This window comes from Protopterus annectens, chromosome 12.part0 (assembly GCF_019279795.1).
Source record: "Protopterus annectens isolate FY-2018-M chromosome 12.part0, PAN1.0, whole genome shotgun sequence".
Lineage (NCBI taxonomy): Eukaryota > Metazoa > Chordata > Ceratodontiformes > Protopteridae > Protopterus > Protopterus annectens.
This window is the reverse complement of record NC_056746.1, coordinates 1,237,337,866-1,237,358,770: the sequence shown is the minus strand read 5'-3', so window position 1 is coordinate 1,237,358,770 and position 20,905 is coordinate 1,237,337,866. Positions and strand designations below refer to the sequence as shown.

Sequence of the window (20,905 nt, the reverse complement as noted above, 5' to 3'; positions counted from 1 at the left end):
TGAAGTGCTAACCTATAAAGGAGATAATGCTTGATGACATACCACATTACTGTGGTATTGTTTGTAAGTACCTTGAGGGGCTATGGAGTGAAAAGAGTGTGAAATGCTTGAAGAGCCAACAGAAGAGCTCTCATCTCTTTGACAATGGTGTGGTCTATTTGTTTTTTTGAAGCAACCAGAGGCCCTGCAGTTTTAGAGAGCTGAAGGCAGACCCCCATCCCATGTCTGAAGCACCTGTGAACAGCTCTTGAGAGGGGAGTGGGGGTTGAAAAGGAAGCCTTAGATTGAGTGACAAATGCCAAATCAATCACTGAAATTCCAGCTTGATGCAAGGAAGAGAAGGCACTATGAAATCTAGAGGAAGTGCATGCTGAAGACAAACTGACTTTAGAAACCACTGAAGCTTCCTCATGTGGAGTTTGGCTAGAGGGAGCATAGGAATGGTGGAAGCCATGAAACCCTGAGCTCTCAGGGCAGTAGAGAGGCCAAAAGGCAAAGCAGAAAACTGAAAATGCCAGAAAGCAACAGAGAAACATAAAAACATCTTGAAAAGGGGGTGAATAGGGATATGAAGATAAGCATCCTTGAAATCCAGAGAAACTGGAAAAGCCTGAAGAAGCAGCAGAGGAGACAAAGTCTGAAGGGACAACACCCAAAAGGAAGGGACCTTCAGAAAGGTGTTTACATGCAATAGATTTAGAATGGGTCTCCAAGTGCCCTTTTTCCTGGGGACCAAGAATTTCTTTGAGAAACTGGAACTTCCTCAATAGTCCCCTGAGTCAAAATACCCTGAAGCACCTCTGGAAAAAAGGCTAGCTGTTCCTGAGGGGGCTGAGGAATGCCCATGAAAGGGGGAAGAGATTTTCAGACCATGTAATATCCTTGGCAAATGATGGAAAGAACCCAGGAATCTTGAGTAATCTTTAACCAAACAGGAAAGGACAGGGAAAGAAGAATAGAAAGAGGAATGTGGCAGAGAACAGGCTAGTCAGACAGCACCTAGTTTGTCAGGAAAAGGAGATTTCTTAGCTCAAGGAGTCTGGGTAGACTTAGCAGGGGGAGCCTTCTATCACTCTTTTTACCTTTGGGGGGAGGGCGAGATTGCCTAGGAATAAAAGCCGGCTTATTATGGTAATTCCTTTGTAATTTAGGTACAGGATAAACAAAAACATGTCTTAGATCTTATAAGGCCTTTTGTAGGGACATAATTCTGCAGCAGCACCAAACAAATGCTTGTTATCCAGAGGAGCATCCATTAACTTAGCCTTAATATCACCAGGCAAAGGTTGAAATGAAGCCAGGAATACATCCTCAGCACAGAACCAAAAGCAGCATCCCTAGAAGAAGCATCTGCTACATCATAACTACATTTAATAGAGTGGTGAGCCACCTGAGAAGATGTTCCTAATAAGGAGAGCACAGAAGTCTTCCCCTCAGAGTCAAGAAGGTCAGAAATAACCTGACAGACCCGAGATAGATGAGCCAAAATATATCTTGTCATATAGATCTGTACTTGACAGCCCTAAAAGCAAGGGTAGCCAAGTATAAACCTTCTTACCCAGTCTTTTCATAGTTCCACTGTCTTTATCAGAGGGAAGCAACTTTGTACAAGGGAGTAACTTTGATGGCTTGTCAGATGCCACAGACACCACAGAAGGGTCAGCAGATGGGCACTGGTAAAGGAACTGTCAATCATCAGACACCTTATCAAAACCTAGGGGGCTGGGAATCAGGAGCCTGAGATGCAGTCGAAAAGGAAACAAGGCAGTCAGAATAGGAAGAACAGCAGAAGGCCTAGGAGATTCCATTTGCAGAAACTTGCAATACCTCTTCTGAACCTCAGACACCTGGGCACAATCCCATATGAAAACTTCCATCATTCTGGAAATTGTGTCACCAAAAGAAATCTCCTCAAAAGGAGAATCAGGACTTGTGGACTCCTCTTCCTCAGAACCATAGTCTAAGAGAGAAGGAATATGGGAAGACTAGGCAAGGGATTCCTTACCTGAATGCTCCTCCTTCTCAGAGGACTCTTTTTGTCTAGGCCTTTTAAACAGGAGTAGAAGACCAAGGGGGAACTGGGACAGAAACTCCTTGAGGAAGCTTCAATTCTGCAATTTACTCTGTGGGTCCTTAGGAGCAGGAGAAACATGTTTAGTTTTTTGTTTCTTCCTTAAAGGGACATCAGTCTTGAAAAACATAGAAGGCTCAGACTCCATACAAGACTCTATAATGGTATTCGGTAACTCCTCCCTAACCAAAATCTGAGGAACACCCCTAGGCCTTTTAGTAATAATCAGCCGCAGTTCCCTGTGAACATTCAAAGGGGACATCTGCAAGGCCTCCAGGGATGTGTGTAAAGCCTTTTCCATGCCGACCCTGAAGTGGTCACAGAAGAGGATTCCAACAAAGGAGTCTGGTGATCTTCCGGGCTTACACTAGCCTCGAGAGAGACGTCTGGCAGAGGTTGCACTGCCAAAGGATCAGTCGTAGACAAAATAAACACTGCTCATGATGATCTTTATAGTGAATTTGTCTCCTGCTCTAGCATTTACCCTTTCTGGAAGACATGGACCCCACAAGCAACAAAAACAAAGGAAAAAAATAAGAACAAAACCCAACGGGACACTTATCTGAAAAATGGCTTGGGGAACCAGCAAACAAAGCAAGCATCCAGACTGATGATCATAGATGGCATTCAGACTGGAAGCAAAGAGGTTCTGAGGATGGTATGTTTGGATGTCATCTTTATGTCCTACGCTGTATGTGGTGAGCATACGTGTGAAGTACGGTGTACCCTTAGCAACCTAAAGGCTTTGGTATACTGGCCAGATGTTGGCCCTCCTTTGACAGGGGAGCCCTATTGTAAGAAATACTGCAACAGAGAAATGGAAGGACATCATCTGTAATGGTTTAAATTATTGTCTGCAACACAGATCTGAAGAAAACCTGCTTAGAGTTAGGAATGCACTAACTTATGATAATGGAATGTAGCAGCTGAAAATGATACATAAACTTTAAGAATATAAGGAAAAACAGCTAAGTGGTCAAAATCTAAATACAAAATATACATTTTGGCCTATACCCCTAATATTATTAAGTCATTTTTACTTATAATTAGTAATTGTTGTTTTGGGATGTTGTGAAATTAAGAAATTATGTTACTCGGACTTGGTGCCCTAATTTTATTTAAAGGCGGTAACTAATACTTTGGGCTGGTGTGAAATGAAAAAATGGCTGATACTCAGGTACAGTGCCCCACTCAATGCATTTCTGGTGCAAAACTTTTATATGGGAACACAAGAAGGGTGCGTCCTAAAAATTGGTAATTTTCACTTGCTGAAAGAAGGAGGTAAAATATATTTTGAAAGGAACAGCAGCTATGAAGGCGTAATATTATGTTCCTCTTTTTCCTGTGGCCCAGTATTTGAATACAATGTGCATACTTTAGTACAACTGCAGTAACATTGTTGATAGTGCTACTAGATGGATCTTTACATACTGTTTTTTTTTTTTGGGGGGGGGGTTATTTGATCCCAGGATGTGGGTTATTGGGAGAATCATCTAACTTTACAAATACAAAAGTCCCTTATCTGAGCATATGTGCACATTTAGTTTTTGACAATTGGCATTTCATTAACCCATATTCTTTCCAGATAAAGGAAACTGGCCCTTGAATTAGAATTTTTACTAGTGGAGGCTTTAGAAAAAACATAATTATTTCATTTTTTTGGTAAGCAACTGTGGTTGTTTTTCAGAAGGGCAATATGAAAAGCTGCAGAGACCGTGTAACTCTCTTGAAGTGTATTTTCCTATGGCATATGAACTTCTGGCCAATAAGCATACACTCCTGTTTTAGTGGGTTCATTAATATACGATTTTGAAAGTCGGTGTGAGCAGTAAGGGGGTGGTGTTATTTTTATAACATCATTTTATAAAACTGAAAAGTCCAGTTGTCTGGCATTATTTGTATATCTGTTCTTTATTAACAACATTATACAGAACTTCCCTGACACTGTGGACTATATTCCCTGTGTAAAATCTAGTACAATTTATTAAAAAATTCTTACTACCATAGTTGTAAAACTTAATATGTAATGCAGGATGATGGCTGTCCCTGATGTTACCCTTTCCAAAATTAAAAGAGCTCATGTTCACAGAAAGGTCCAGTTATGTCTTTTATAACCATTTTAACCAACACAGATGAAATGAGAAACAATTTTATGAAAGGAAGAATACATGGGTCTAGCTGAAAGATATTGTCCAGTGGAAACAGTTACTTAAGTACACATCAGCTGTCCCTCTAAAGCAGTATTCTTCTTTGAGGACTGAAATAAGCATATTCTATTCTATTCTGTTCTATTTGCATTTTTCTAGCAGTAGTATCTTCTAGACCAGAATATAGCAACACCTTATTCTAGAGAATTCTTGACTCAGAAATGGACCATCTGTAACTTGGGCAGAACTTGGCATTTGGCTACCTGGTCATGCATTTTGCACCACATTATGCTGATTCTGCATAATGTTCACTAAAACTGCACCAAAACTATTTAATTATGTGAGGAGAGGAATCCCCCCACACGTCATATGGAGACACTGCTCTCAAGATAGCCACCAATTAATATAGCCATAACTGAGACTGGCACATCTGAGACAAATAAAACACATTTTCTGTTTACAACTGAAAGGTTGAGCTGTCCGTGTGTATTTCATTGTTCAAAGTGACCAACCCAACTCAAATGACCACAGTAACATTGCAAGCTTTGCAATAGCTGCTCCTCAGGGAGAGAATGTACACTACCCCACATGACATCCATGGAAATCAGGGTTTCACTTTGCAGAATGAGCATCACTGGGCCTATTCATCCAGGCAGTATTTTCATCCTTCAGTAGATCTTACCAGTGCAGTGGATTGATGCTACCATGCTCCCCCCCTCCCCCAAGAGTTGAGCTGATGTTAGCCTATCATTCCCAGTAATCCCACCTGATCTCTCTAGTTCCTGGGTCAATATTTGAACACATGCTGGGTCATTGTCAGTGCTTGATTTCTCTATCTATGCAATGGAGTCAGACCCACATTTTAGTATATTGATGTTATTTTTGGCAGTTTCTGGAGAGCACCATTTATACATTTATACACTCAGGGAGTAGGTGTGTGATACAGAAATGGATGTCAGGGCTTATACATAATAATGTAGAATATCTAAGCTGATAAAGGAATTAAACAGGGCTGTTAATCCTATAATACATGCCAGGGTGATATTAAGTGAGGATTTTCATCCAGCAATTATGTTTTATCTCAAGGGCAAAGCCTGACAGATTATATGCATTGGCCAGGGGGAATCAATATACATAACTCTCACCCTGGTAAGTATTGTAGCTGTTATAGTCAGTAACATTTTTTTTGAATTTTACATGGTTTTAGTTTTACCGAGGTTGAGTATTGAGCATGTGCAATCACATACCTCCAGCACTATGAAAGTTACTGGAAAGGAGGAAGTTTTCCATGTCAGAGAAAAAAAGATGATTCATAGATTCATAGACTGTTACAAGGCTAATGACCTGGGAGCCTTTGTAAGCCTAGCCAAGTTTTCCCAAAAGAATAATGCTGTATTTTATCCAAGTAGGATATTGAGGACCAGGCATTTATAAGCTACCTCTGTCCATAAGGGACATGAGTGCCAGGCCCACTGTAAATTTCCTATTCCCCATCCAGTTGTCTAGGTTACTGTTAATTTGGGTAATAGATGAACTCAGCTTCACATGGATGGGGAGTCTGTTCCATAGGATGGGCAGTCTCTGAAACTCATGTCTATCTCCCCAGCATCTTCTGTTTAAGTCACAAAATTCAGGTCATTAGACCCTGTATTTCAGGTACTGTTTGACTTACAAATATACAGAAGATTCATAAGTGTGGGGTTTATGAATGATAGGAAACGGTTATGAGATGCACACAATAAAAACCATCAGTATCTTAAGAATTAAGATTTCATACCGCATTATGATATCCTGGATTTGACCTTCGCACAACCTGGTGTTCTCTGTTTTCTGGTCTGCATGGATCTGACATTCTAACAATCTTGTGTTCTTTGCTCTGCATTATCATTAGTCTTCTTTCTGTTGGCATAACTTAGATGATAATATTATTGTTATTATCACCATTATACCTTACTACTATTACACTGATATGGTCTTTGGTATCATCATTATACCTTACTACTATTACACTGATATGGTCTATGGTATCATCATTATACCTTACTAATATTACACTGATATGGTCTTTGGTATCATCATTATACCTTACTACTATTACACTGATACGATCTTAGGTATCATCATTATACCTTACTACTATTACACTGATATGATCTTCGGTATCATCATTATACCCTACTACTATTACACTGATATGGTCTTTGGTATCATCATTATACCTTACTAATATTACACTGATATGGTCTTTGGTATCATCATTATACCTTACTACTATTACACTGATACGATCTTAGGTATCATCATTATACCTTACTACTATTACACTGATACGATCTTAGGTATCATCATAATACCTTACTACTATTACACTGATACGATCTTAGGTATCATCATTATACCTTACTACTATTACACTGATACGATCTTAGGTATCATCATTATACCTTACTACTATTACACTGATATGATCTTCGGTATCATCATTATACCCTACTACTATTACACTGATATGGTCTTTGGTATCATCATTATACCTTACTAATATTACACTGATATGGTCTTTGGTATCATCATTATACCTTACTACTATTACACTGATACGATCTTAGGTATCATCATTATACCTTACTACTATTACACTGATACGATCTTAGGTATCATCATAATACCTTACTACTATTACACTGATACGATCTTAGGTATCATCATTATACCTTACTACTATTACACTGATACGATCTTAGGTATCATCATTTATACCTTACTACTATTACACTGATATGATCTTAGGTATCATCATTATACCTTACTACTATTACACTGATATTGTCTTCGGTATCATCATTATACCTCACTACTATTACACTGATACGATCTTCGGTATCATCATTATACCTCACTACTATTACACTGATACAATCTTAGGTATCATCATTATACCTTACTACTATTACACTGATATGATCTTCGGTATCATCATTATACCTCACTACTATTACACTGATACGATCTTCGGTATCATCATTATACCTTACTACTATTACACTGATACGGTCTTCGGTATCATCATTATACCTTACTACTATTACACTGATACGGTCTTCGGTATCATCATTATACCTCACTACTATTACACTGATACGATCTTAGGTATCATCATTATACCTTACTACTATTACACTGATACAATCTTAGGTATCATCATTATACCTTACTACTATTACACTGATACAATGTTCGGTATTGTCATTGTTCTGTGGAAGCCTGACATTTGGTTAGGTGAAAGCACTTAACTTCTATTTTTGTACCTTGTGGATTTCGACAACTATTGTGGTGTGACACACTTGTGCTAGTGGATTAGTCTTCAAGTACTGTGAGCATCAGTGACTGTTTCTATTCTGTTGGAACTGTTTTATCCTGTTGGAGCTGTGCTGAGTCGAATAGACTGCACAGGTAATACATTTCTGCTTTGGAAGCTATGGTATCTAGTTCTTCTGTTATTAATACCTCACTACTATTACACTGACACGGTCTTCGATATCATTATAGCATACTACTTTTACACTGATACGGTCTTTGGTATCATCATTATACCTTACTACTATTACACTGATATGGTCTTCGGTATCATCATTATACCTTACTACTATTACACTGATACGGTCTTCGGTATCATCATTATACCTTACTACTATTACACTGATATGGTCTTTGGTATCATCATTATACCTTACTACTATTACACTGATATGGTTTTTGGTATCATCATTATACCTTACTACTATTACACTGATACAATGTTCGGTATTGTCATTGTTCTGTGGAAGCCTGACATTTGGTTAGGTGAAAGCACTTAACTTCTATTTTTGTACCTTGTGGATTTCGACAACTATTGTGGTGTGACACACTTGTGCTAGTGGATTAGTCTTCAAGTACTGTGAGCATCAGTGACTGTTTCTATTCTGTTGGAACTGTTTTATCCTGTTGGAGCTGTGCTGAGTCGAATAGACTGCACAGGTAATACATTTCTGCTTTGGAAGCTATGGTATCTAGTTCTTCTGTTATTAATACCTCACTACTATTACACTGACACGGTCTTCGATATCATTATAGCATACTACTTTTACACTGATACGGTCTTTGGTATCATCATTATACCTTACTACTATTACACTGATATGGTCTTCGGTATCATCATTATACCTTACTACTATTACACTGATACGGTCTTCGGTATCATCATTATACCTTACTACTATTACACTGATATGGTCTTTGGTATCATCATTATACCTTACTACTATTACACTGATATGGTTTTTGGTATCATCATTATACCTTACTACTATTACACTGATACGATCTTCGGTATCATCATTATACCTTACTACTATTACACTGATACGGTCTTCGGTATCATCATTATACCTTACTACTATTACACTGATACGGTCTTCGGTATCATCATTATACCTTAATACTATTACACTGATATGGTCTTCGGTATCATCATTTTACCTCACTACTATTACACTGATACGGTCTTCGGTATCATCATTATACCTTACTACTATTACACTGATATGGTCTTTGGTTTCATCATTATACCTCACTAATATTACACTGATACGGTCTTCGGTATCATCATTATACCTTACTACTATTACACTGATATGGTCTTTGGTTTCATCATTATACCTCACTAATATTACACTGATACGGTCTTCGGTATCATCATTATACCTTACTACTATTACACTGATATGGTTTTCAGTTTCATCATTACACCTCACTACTATTACACTGATATGGTGTTTGGTATCACCATTATACCTCGCTACTATTACACTTATATGGTCTTCGGTATCATCATTATACCTTACTACTGTTACACTGATATGGTCTTCGGTTTCATCATTATACCTCACTAATATTACACTGATATGGTCTTCGGTATCATCATTATACCTTACTACTATTGCACTGATATGGTTTTCAGTTTCATTATTACACCTCACTACTATTACACTGATATGGTCTTTGGTATCACCATTATACTTCACTACTATTACACTTATATGGTCTTTGGTATCAATATTAAACCTTACTACTACTACACTGATACCGTCTGTGGTATCATCATTATACCTTATTACTATTACACTGATATGGTCTTCGGTATCATCATTATACCTCACTACTATTACACTGATATGGTCTTTGGTATCATCATTATACCTTAATGCTATTACACTGATATGGTCTTCGGTTTTGATTTCTTTTCTGTGGTTATAAACTCTCAGTAGACTAGTAGGTGGGTGGGATGCTCTACTGACATTTTTTATCCAGAACCCAGGTATCTCCATTACACAGTTGGAGAGACAGACATGTGTCTTAGAGAATTCCCATTCTCTGGAAGAGGACCCCATCCATGTGAACTAGAGTTCCTCCCCATCCTTTTTAAGTATAACCTGGACCAATGGATGGATAAATCAGAAATGTACCCTTGGTCTGGCTCCTATGTCTCTGACGGACCAAGGCAGTGAGTAAATCACCCCCTATATAAATCAAATATGTGGGTCACATGTGGGTTGCATACCTAGGCTTATATGGGCCCTAGTGGTCATTAGCCTAGTATACACCTATGAATGTATGAAAAGGAAATGTTGCAAGTGTAGTTTTGAGACCATAATGAGGAACAGTATGCTTATCACTGTAAATGACATTCTATTTCTGTTATACTTTAAAAACAGAAACCTAATGCTTCATTGATTGACTGTGAATCATTATAACTTACTATTAAGTTTTGTGGGAACTCCAGAGGAATCTAAACAGTCTGAGCAGGCAATTGGCCCAGAAGTTATGCAGTGTCATCCTCCTGGGTCAGTCACACTTTCTGAGCAATAGAGTGGCTTATTTTGATTACATAACTCCTGGCATGGAATACATGTATTTTATTTTTCGCTACAGACTAAATAGGAAATTATTTTTTAGAGTAATATATTACAAACCCATTCTATGATACTGAGTCTGTGCTTCAGCAATTCATTTTATGAAATAAATGCAATTACATACTAAGGTCAAACATTTGGTCTGTGTGTGTGAAAATCAGCATTCTTTGCCTGCTATAAATATGCATTTCCTCTGCGTTCTAAAATTATGCACACTTGTTTCTTCTAGCATTCTCGGTTCTGAAGCTGAAATGTCAACCTTCAGAAAACAAATATTCTGTTCTTCTGCATTTACTTGTTTATTTATTTGCCAGATGCAGGGAAGTCAAAACACAAGACTTCAGGGATTATAAATTAAAAAGTATTAAAAGATCAAACGTTTGTTTGTCATATTTTGCCAAACCAGTTTTCTAGTCAGACCTGATGTTTGTAAGATAACAAATGAGTCAGAAGCAGGTCTCCAACACTGAAAATGAATTCTTGTTATAACCTTTCAGTGCTACGTATTTCCTTGCATCTTTATCTAATGCTCTTGTCTTTCTCTTTCTCTTTGTTTCTTTCTTTTTTTTTTTTACCTGTGTTACTTCAAGTGAAAAACAATGAGCTACAAACGATTAAATTAGAACTGACACAAATCAAATCCAATATTGATGCTCTTCTGGGCAGACTGGACCAGCTTGCCGAAGAACAGAAACCCTCTCAGGGTAAGTGCATACTGGCTTCTTTTCTTAAATATCGGTGACCAACTTCTGTAATATCTAATGCCTTCAATTTTATGACATAAAGTACAATAAAATTAAATTTTAGTAGCTACAGAGGTAGAATGATACCTCTGTTGGGGGGTAGTGTTATTTTTCATATTATTTAGCTATGTTGTTTTTTTTCTTTCATTAGTTACCCATTCACATTTTTATAGACTTGTTTTCTGAGAATATATTTGTTGCAGTATGACTATTTACTAAGCTTACATTATCTTTCAATCTACAAAAACTAAACACAAATGTATACTTCAAAGTAAGAGAAATAATTTATTATTCAGTACAACAATAAATGAACAGATTAAAAAAATCATGAAAAAGCACACTCACTATCCATGATAGTCAATATCTCATGTAAGAATGTAAAGCTCTAAACTTCTTTAAAAAGTAGCCTCGTACCACATGTTCCTCACCCAAATCAGAACAGCAACGTGTCACATTACGGAAGTCGTATATTGTCATTGTGCATCTTACACTCTTAATAATTATAGTACATTTTGGTATAGGTCATTTCTGCAACATACTAGTTATATGCAAATTTTAAAACAATGTAAAATCTAAAGCCCTGGCAAGTCCATCCATACCTTCATACTAGAGGGTTCACACTATGCACTTTTTTGCTTAATATAACTATCTCCAAGGTTGCAAAACCTGGGGGTAGGTTAACAACTTTAGTAGAGTCAGTCTTTCTCAGAAAATGAATTTGTTGGGCCAACATATAATAATCCATACAGATAAATTGTAGCTACACTAATTCATATACTTCTGTACAATAAGGATGCCATTAAATAATCCTTTAACACAAAGAAAACACAACTGACCACTAAAACTACTCCCAGATTCCTCTCCATCCCTTCAGCATTTCATTCAAAGCATTTTCCATCACTATACTTAACTATGGAAAAGCAGGGAGTTTATGAAGAAGGTGAGCAGTTGAATACAAACAGAGAAGACAGACCCTTGTAATACCTCAGAGTTTATTCTTACAAGGTGGATATAGTGACAGTCATAGTTACAGGAATGATTCTTTACTTTTAGAAGACAGTGAATCACTGAAAACATGAATGTCTCAGCCCATATAGTGTTAGTTACAATTGCAGTTTATCATGCCAGACAGAGTAAAATGTTTTTGCAAGGTCTACAGATCCTACTCCAGTAAATTCATCCTCATCTGTTTCTTTTATAATAAAACTGGTGAAGAAAAGCAAAGAAGGACTGGTGATATGCCCTTTCCAGAATAAATATGTATGAGTAAGTCATAAGCCTTAATGTATGCCTTTGGTTGACTTGCTACCGCTTCTCCATTAATTAGGATAAACAAAATAATAGGGCAACAGATCTGCTGGGTTCAGATATTATTTAAGGGCCCTATTTACACAGAGGAATTATACTTTCTGACATTCATAATTTAAGAAATATGTATGATAGTGTGAGATTAATTACATGTTTTATGGATAGGAGCACTGGAAGGTCCTGAAAGTGGTGGGGCATAGGGTATCAGTTCAAAATATTAAGAGCAAAATTATTACAATGCAAACTTCAATGGCCATAAATGTAACGATGTTCTGCTACTACATGCGGTTACCAGTCTATACACTATTTCACAGCAGAAAAAGACACTTCTTTATACTTGGATTCCTCTCATCAAAGCAACAATCTGACACTCTGAATATTAACTTTCATTTCTGCCATACCATTGTTTATACGTAAGTTGCACAGCATAAAATGATTTCCTCACTATTGTAGACATGTGATGGTCAAAGCCTAGATTGCTATCAATGTCTGTCCCCAAGTCCCTGACAACTGGGTCATCTTTTAGGTGTGTGTTGTCAGTATGATAGTTACCGGGTAGATGACTTCCCAGAGCATACTATTATCCATTTCTTGGCATTTAGTTTTAGTCCATGGCTTTGGTACCAGTTATTTATAAGTGTCATTCCTTCCTGGAGAACATTTGTGTCAGTGGGGAATTCTATGACTGCTCCTAATTTGTAATCATCTTCACATTTAGTCAGCCAGAGGCCATTGACATTGACCTTTACTCTGGAGAAGTAAATGCCAAAAAGGAGAGGTCCCAGGACCAATCCCTGAGGGACTCCACTTTCAACTGGCCTCTTTGTAGAGGTGTACTCCTCAGTTCTAACTTCTTGGGTCCTGTCTGTGAGCCAGCTGGCTATTCACTGGGTGACATAAGGGTTTATAACTAACCTCCTGAGTTTGTCAACAATGCTGATTGAGCATTGTGTCAAATGCCATGGCCAAGTCAAGGTAGACAATGTGAACCACTTTGCCCTCATCCATTGTTTTGGTGACCTTCTCAAAGAAGTCCACCAGGTTGAATAGGCATGACCTGCCTTTGACAAAACCAAATTGGGCTGGGTCCAGTTTCTGGAGGTTTCCTATGTCATTATTGATCATTTCCATTATAATTCTTTCCATGGCTTTGCATATGAGACTAGTGTGAACTATGGGTCTGTAGTTACCAGGGTCGGTAGATGGCCAGCCTTTGTGCGGATGAATGACTGTTGCTGTTCTCCATCTGTGAGGCACAAACCCTGTTTGGAGGCTTCAGTTAAATAGCAGTTCCAGTGGGCCTGATAGGTCATTTTTCATACTATTTAGAAGGCATCCTGGGATATTGTCTGGGCCCATTGATACAGTGTTTGTGGCCTTAGAGAGAGCGTTAAGGATCTGTTCTCTAGTGATAGTAGGGGGAGTTATATTTGATGGTATTTCCTCAGGGAAGGTTGAGGGGGAAAGAAGGGTAACGTTGGAGCTGAATTTGTTGGCTAGTTGGTTTGCTCTATGTTCTGGCTCCATTAACAATGAGCTATGTACACAATTGTGTATTTTCTTTGAGGTTGCAGATATAGCTAAATAATGCCTTGTGGTCGTCCTTAGCCTGGAAGGCCAAATTTACCTCAGATTTGGCTTTAGTAGACTTTATTTGTCCTTTGAGTTGTTTGTTTAGTTTGATGAGAGTGCTTTTATGCTGCTGGGTGCTGCACATCCAAATTTTTGCCATGATTTTCTTCCTTCTGTTATACAGCCTACTGATGTTTCCACCAGGGAGGCTTGTTTTTTGAGTTAGTTCTATACTTCTTCCTGGTGGGTACAACTGCCTCTATGCAGCTATTAACATGCTTGTATAGGGTTTCTGTAAACAGAGTATTTCTGTGAACAGTCCCGCATAGGCAGTGGGGGGGGGCTTGACATTTTGCTATGTTATCAATTAATAGTAAGAAGTTAGCCTTAGAGTAGTTCCTGGATGTTCCAGGGTTAGATGGAGTTCCAGGTTTAATTTTTACTTCAAAGGAAACCATTTTGTGGTATGACCTTACCAGAGAAGACATTTCAGTAGGAGGTGTGCAGCACTCTCCCATATTATTAGGACCAGATCCAGTATGGTTAAACGCCTGGTTGATGTACTGACAATCTGGTCCAAGGAGTTTGTGTTTACAAAATCCAGGAATCTCTGTGCTTGTACGTTTGGCTTCATATATGATTCCCACTTAATAGTGAATATAGTATTGGGTTGAATATTTCATTTAAGTTTAAGTATATGTTATGGGTTTCCTGGGTCATTGAGTGGGACCTATAGCTTGCAAGGAAGTGGTATGGGATTTTGCCTATGATGATTTGAACGTAGAGTGGGTGGAGCCTAGATGGCCAACTGAAAACAGTGAATTTTGAGAGCTCCATAAACTCATATAATAATATAGGAAAATGTTATTATTTTCAAGTTTAAAATGTCAGACATCTATAGATAAACTACTAAACTACATAAATATCAATTTTGGTGGAGATATACAAAAATGTTCCTGTCAAGTAACTTGGAGATATATTGAATCACTGAATATGAACAACTCAAGGAATTCTCACCCAGATGTTGCTTTGAAAAAAAGAACTGCAATTGATGACATCTACCTTACAGGAACTATCTTTGAAGATGGATGGCTTTAAAAATTACTTAGAAAACCTCAAATTAAATTCTCAAAAACAGACTGATACTCTTAAGGAACTATTACAGCAACACCATACAAAAATAACAAATATAGAGACTTCTCTAAATGACATTGAAGGGAGACTCAAAGAGGAAGAATTCCAGAAAGAAATTCTGCTTAAACAGAATACATGGCTGCTTAACAAACTAGGTGACTTAGAAAACAGAGAAAAGAAAAACAACATAAGGATCTTTGGTCTGCCTGAAAACACTGAAGGAGAAGACATTATTTCATTCTTAACAACCTGGATTCCTGAATTTTTAGACTTGAAAGAGAGACTTTCATTTGGAATTGAAAGGATGCATACAGCACTGAGGAAACCTGCTTCTAACTCAACAAATACTCCACTTAGATCCATAGTTATAAAATTTCTTTCATTTCTGGACAAGGAACTAATAGCAAAATCTGCTTGGAGAAAAACACCCTTAAAATACAATCAAAGCCTGGTAAGGTTTGACAATGATTATTCTTCCAGAATACTAGAACAAAGGAAAAAAGTCTGGCCAATAATAAAACTGTTGAAACAAAACAACATTAAAGCACAGCTGGCCTTTCCAGCCAAGATAAAAATACCTCTTGGCAATGAGATGAGAACCTTTTATGACGTAGAAGAAGCTACTATATTCATCAAAAACATCAACATAGTCTCTATCCCAGAAGAAATGGAATGGATGGCCCCTACTCTTAAAAGAATAAAAGAATAAAATAAACAAATCCTTGGACTGATGCTAGAAAGAAGAAACAAAAAAACTGATTCCAAGATAGCTGTCCCAAAAAAATAACTCTTACAACTACATCACTCAAAATATCAAATGATTTTATTAAAAAAAAGGAGGGTTTCTTGAACAACTTAGAAACAGTAGTAATTTATTCAGAATGTTCAAAGAGTCCAACAATTCTTCACAAAGGCAAGTCAAGATGGGTTACTATTTACATTTTATATACAAGCCAAACAAAGCAGCATATAATTCTTTTCCTGGCTGCTGCCTCGCTGAAAGGGAGAGAATTTAGGCTTGAAATTGCAGTGAAGTGAAGCTTTGTTTCAGGTGCATCGCAAGCCTCTGGTATGCAGTACACAGAAACACTAACAGAAACAGATGCTCCCAGGTTGCTATGGTAATGGAGACAGAGTGATGATCATCCTTAAGGGCTCTAAGGAGCCTCCGACATGATTCTTGGCAATGAAGTTTTTGGTTTAAAAAATAAATAAATATATATATATATATATATATATATATATATATATATATATATATGTAATAAAAGAGCTGTTTTAAACCACATGTACACATATTGATGGTCTCCCAACACTTTGTTTAGCTCATTAAGTTGATTCTTGATAAATAAATAAAAAGCGCAATTTTATATTTAAAATGTATTTCGGTCCAAACACATTAAGGACTTACATAAGAGTGGAAGTTTGCATTATTGTGAAAGACTAAGAGCACTTGGTCTTGTGCAGTACCCTTTGTAATGGTCTGGGAGGTGAGCTTGCTCGGACGTGTTGGGCGTATGGGGATAGTTGATTCTTGGGGTATTTAGGGTTGCCGGGAAGTGCTAGAGAGTCATCAGATTTCCTTTGTGGAAATATCTGTGGGACTGGAAGGTGTGTTGAGTGGTCACTAGCAGAGTGGCCACTGCATGAAACAGGCTGGTAAAATGCAACAGGACGAATATTGGTTTGGATATTTTAAGAACAGCCTGGAAACACATCACATGAACTAGTGAATGGTATTCTGGCAAAACTGGATGGGCATTGTTGCTCATGCTTGAAGTACTGATATATGTGTAGGTATACACCAACAACAGGATTGCACAACAGTGGGGAAAAGGCCATATATACCTTTCAACAAAATGAGTTTCAGTGAAATGGGTTTTCAGTGAAGTGAGCTTTCAGTGAATTGGGTTTTCAGTGAAGTGAGCTTTCAGTGAATATGTGTCAATGAATTAAGCTTCAATGAAATGAGTTTTCAATGAAATGATATAGACCCATTTTAACTTGTCATAAATGACATACACTATGTTGAACATCAAGGGGAAACATGATGATTTTCTCATATAAGTAAATGTGCATAACAAGTCATATAATTGCTTTAACTTGAATTGTGGTTTTGTAACCCATCTTGACCATACATAATACTTAAGCTGTTACCAAGGTAACTAATGTTTTCTACATGGCATCAAACTGACAAAGTTGTTCAAGGGAAACAATAGAAGCCTGAACTAGGAATGTCACAGAATGTAACAATCACATGCTGAACAAATAGTATTAAATTGACAGTAATCACTCAGGTTAACCTTTGCTGATTATACAAAATAGAATGTTGCCATTTAAATTTAAAAACTTTCAGTATGTGCCATAAAATGGCAATTTATGAATATGGAAAAGGAACTTGTAATTATTAATCACAATAAGTGAATTTGTTGTTTTTAACCTATAATTTCACTCATTTTATAATAAGAAATGACAGATATGAAAATCCTTGTGTGTAGGAAATGGGGAGAAGAGGGATGCACTGATAATTAAAATGCACTTTCATCAATGTTCACATAAAACAAACTTGATGCTTTAAGTAAGTTAGTAACAAAGTGATTACTTAAATGCTGGCAAACAATGAAATATAACTTCTGATATATCCAGTAAAATACATTGTATTATAAACATCAGGTATAAATATTATCGCCATCTATTTATATTAAGTAATAAGTTTTGAAAGACTTCATCAATAAGGGTGAATATGTTAAATATCTGTGTGCTATAATCTTTTGCTAAGGTTTTATATATGATACATTCTACTTTACTATGATTGAATTGCTTGCTATCTGTCTTTCATGTAAATTTTAATTGCTTATACAATAAGTAGAAATTTATATTGTACTAAAATTCTGTCTAACCTACAATAGTACTATATCTGTTCAAAATAATATAATATTGCTTATTCCTATTACAAATATCCTCCATATGATAATTTAATTTATGGAGCTCAGATGTTCTGGATTGTCAAGGTATGAGTGATAATCTGAATCCTTAGGTGTATCCATCAGATTAGGAATGATTTTCATTCCATGGCTAGTGTGGATCTTAGTTTTGCTAACATTTATTAATTTAAATTTATTATTTCACAAAAACATTTTTAGTATGCCTGACCAGAACATTATTTTATTGGTAAACACTCAAAGTATAAAACTGACAGTTTCCTTTAAAACCTCAAACATATACTTTATAGTTATCAGAGGAAAATGTTTAATAGTCACAATAAAATAAAAAAAAACACAGTCTAAATAACCTAAGATGGATTTAGCTTTATTATCTTTAAATACCAATGGCTTAAACAATCCTACAAGAGATCAAATCTACTGAAATATTTAAAACTGAACAAAGCACAAATTGTCTTCCTTCAAGAAACTCATTTCAAAACAAATGACAATTACAAATGGAATACTAAGGAATATATGATATTGGTGCAATCCACTTATAAGACAAAGACAAAAGGGGTAACAATTTTATGGAAAACAAATGTGATTAACCCAGAAATCATTTATAAGAATGAAGATAAAGAAGATCTTATGGCATTAGTTGTTGTTGTCTTTCAGCTTTTTCCGGTTAGGGGTCGCCAGTGATTGGCAGTAGATTGTCATGGTGCTGAGTTGCCAGCTCGACACCCAACCTTCAATGAAGGCACACCCATTCGCGCATGTCTTTTGGAACGCAACTCGACCTGCATGGAGGACATGCAGACTCCACACAGAAGGTACTCCCCGTATACTAGCTGAGAATCGAACGACAGAACCTCTTGCTGTGAGGCAACAACGCTACCGCTGCACCACCGCAGATGTATATCTTATGGCATTAGTAATAGTTAAATATAATAACAGAATATGGACCCTAGCCAATCTATACTGGTTCCCAGGCATTGGAACAGGAACTGTTAAAAAACACTTGAATTTCATTTCCAGTAATTATAAAGGCAACTTAATATTAGGAGGAGATTTTAACTGTATATTTGATATTTCTAAAACTACAAGTAAAAGACTGCTGCATACATCTGCTGTATCAAAAGCTTTAAACAAGTGAGTAGAATAATTTCATCTTGTAGATACTTTCAAATTTAAAGAAGATAAATTGAGGTTGTTCTCCCATCAAGATCACAGATTTGGTACCCAAACTAGAATAGATAAAATATTTGCTGCCCATGACTTACACTCTAAAATCATTAATTTCTCAATTACTCCCAGACCCTTTTCAGATCACAATTCATTGATACTAAAACTTCAAAATTGGTACAAACCATTAATCATTAATGCCAGAATTCCAACATATATAACTAAAATTAAAGAATTCAAACCCTGGGTATTATCTGAATTACAGTTCTTCTTAGATATTAATTACACCACAGAGATAAATAAAATAATGATATGGGACTAATTAAAAGCTTATATATATGGTAAAACCCTAACTTGGTATAAAAAAAATCAGAGAATGGAATTCTGACTTATTAGATCTACAATCCAAACTTTTGTCAGTAAAAGCTGAAAAAAATCAAAATCATTTGGAGATGAAAAAGAAAGTAGAAGTATTAAACAATAAATACAATGAAATTATAACACATAAAACTAGTTTAGCTTTAGAAAAACTAAAAATTAATACCTTGCCCACTTCTCCGAAATATCTACATAATTTATCTACAAGAATCAAAATACAATCAAAAGCTAATAACATTAAAAGTGTCTTCCAATCAAAATAAAGGGAAAAATGTCTTGGATATAGGTGACATTCTTGATGCCTATAGAAATCACTATATGGAATATTTCCAAAAGAAAATATACATATCACTCAATTAAATCTAGATGAAAAATGTTCTAATATAAAAAAAAAAACAGAAAATTTAAAACTAGATCTGCAAGCACCCACATCCTACAAAAAAATTACAGATACAATAAAAGAGGGTAAAAATAATAAAGCTCCAGGTGTAGATGGCATAATTATGGAAATGTATAAACTTTTTTCTTCAAAGATACTATCCCTCTTCCATAAAACTCTATTAGAAGTTCAGTCACAAGCTTTAATACTACCCTCTTGAAGATATTCCTTAATCACACCAATCTTAAAGGAAAACAAATCCCCAAACCTCTGTACCTCATATAGACCTATATCATTATTAAATAATAACTATTAAGATATTTTTGACAATATTAACTAACAGAATGAAAATACCACTATCCAAAACAATAAATAATGATCAAACTGGATTTATATATCATAGACACACACATGACAATATTAAAAGGATAATTTCTCTTATAGATTATGTTAATACAGAAAATAAAGAAACACTCATAACTGGCTTAAATATAGAGAAAGCCTTTGATTCCCTAAAGTGGGACTATTTATTCAAAATCCTAATGCTATTTGAATTTCCTGCATCCTTTGTTCATCTCCTAAAGAATATATATATATATATATATATATATATATACACACACACACATATATATACACACACACACACACACACACACACACACACATATATATATATATATATATATATATATATATACACACACACACACACACACATATATATATATATATATATATACATATATATATATATATATACATATGTGTATATATATATATATATATATATATATATATATACACACACACACACACACACACACACAAATAATTTAGCGTATGTCAAGTTAGGTCCTTTTACCTCTGAATCTGTACAGTATAGTAACAAAAGGCACTAAACAAGGATGTCCCATGTCACTGATTCTATTTGCTCTGACTATTGAAATATTGGCAGATTCAATTTGTAACAATATAAAAATCAAAGGAATAGATGTTTATGTATAATACAATTGTAAAGTAATGCTATTTGCTGATGACATATTACTAACATTATCTAATACAAAAGAAGAGACATTAGAAGAATTAGATATATTAATTGACAAATTTCAC

The 20,905-nt window shown here is 36.0% G+C and overlaps 1 protein-coding gene across 4 annotated transcripts in view; it reads left to right on the top strand.

Annotated features, from left to right (window-relative positions):
• Positions 1-20,905, top strand: part of RALY (RALY heterogeneous nuclear ribonucleoprotein) — a 2,391,440-nt gene that overhangs the window by 2,330,482 nt on the left and 40,053 nt on the right. For all 4 annotated transcript variants that reach the window (XM_044090254.1, XM_044090253.1, XM_044090255.1 and 1 more), the window contains one exon: positions 10,760-10,873. In XM_044090254.1, coding sequence (XP_043946189.1) covers positions 10,760-10,873 — 114 coding nt within the window. The remainder of the gene's footprint in view (positions 1-10,759; positions 10,874-20,905) is intronic.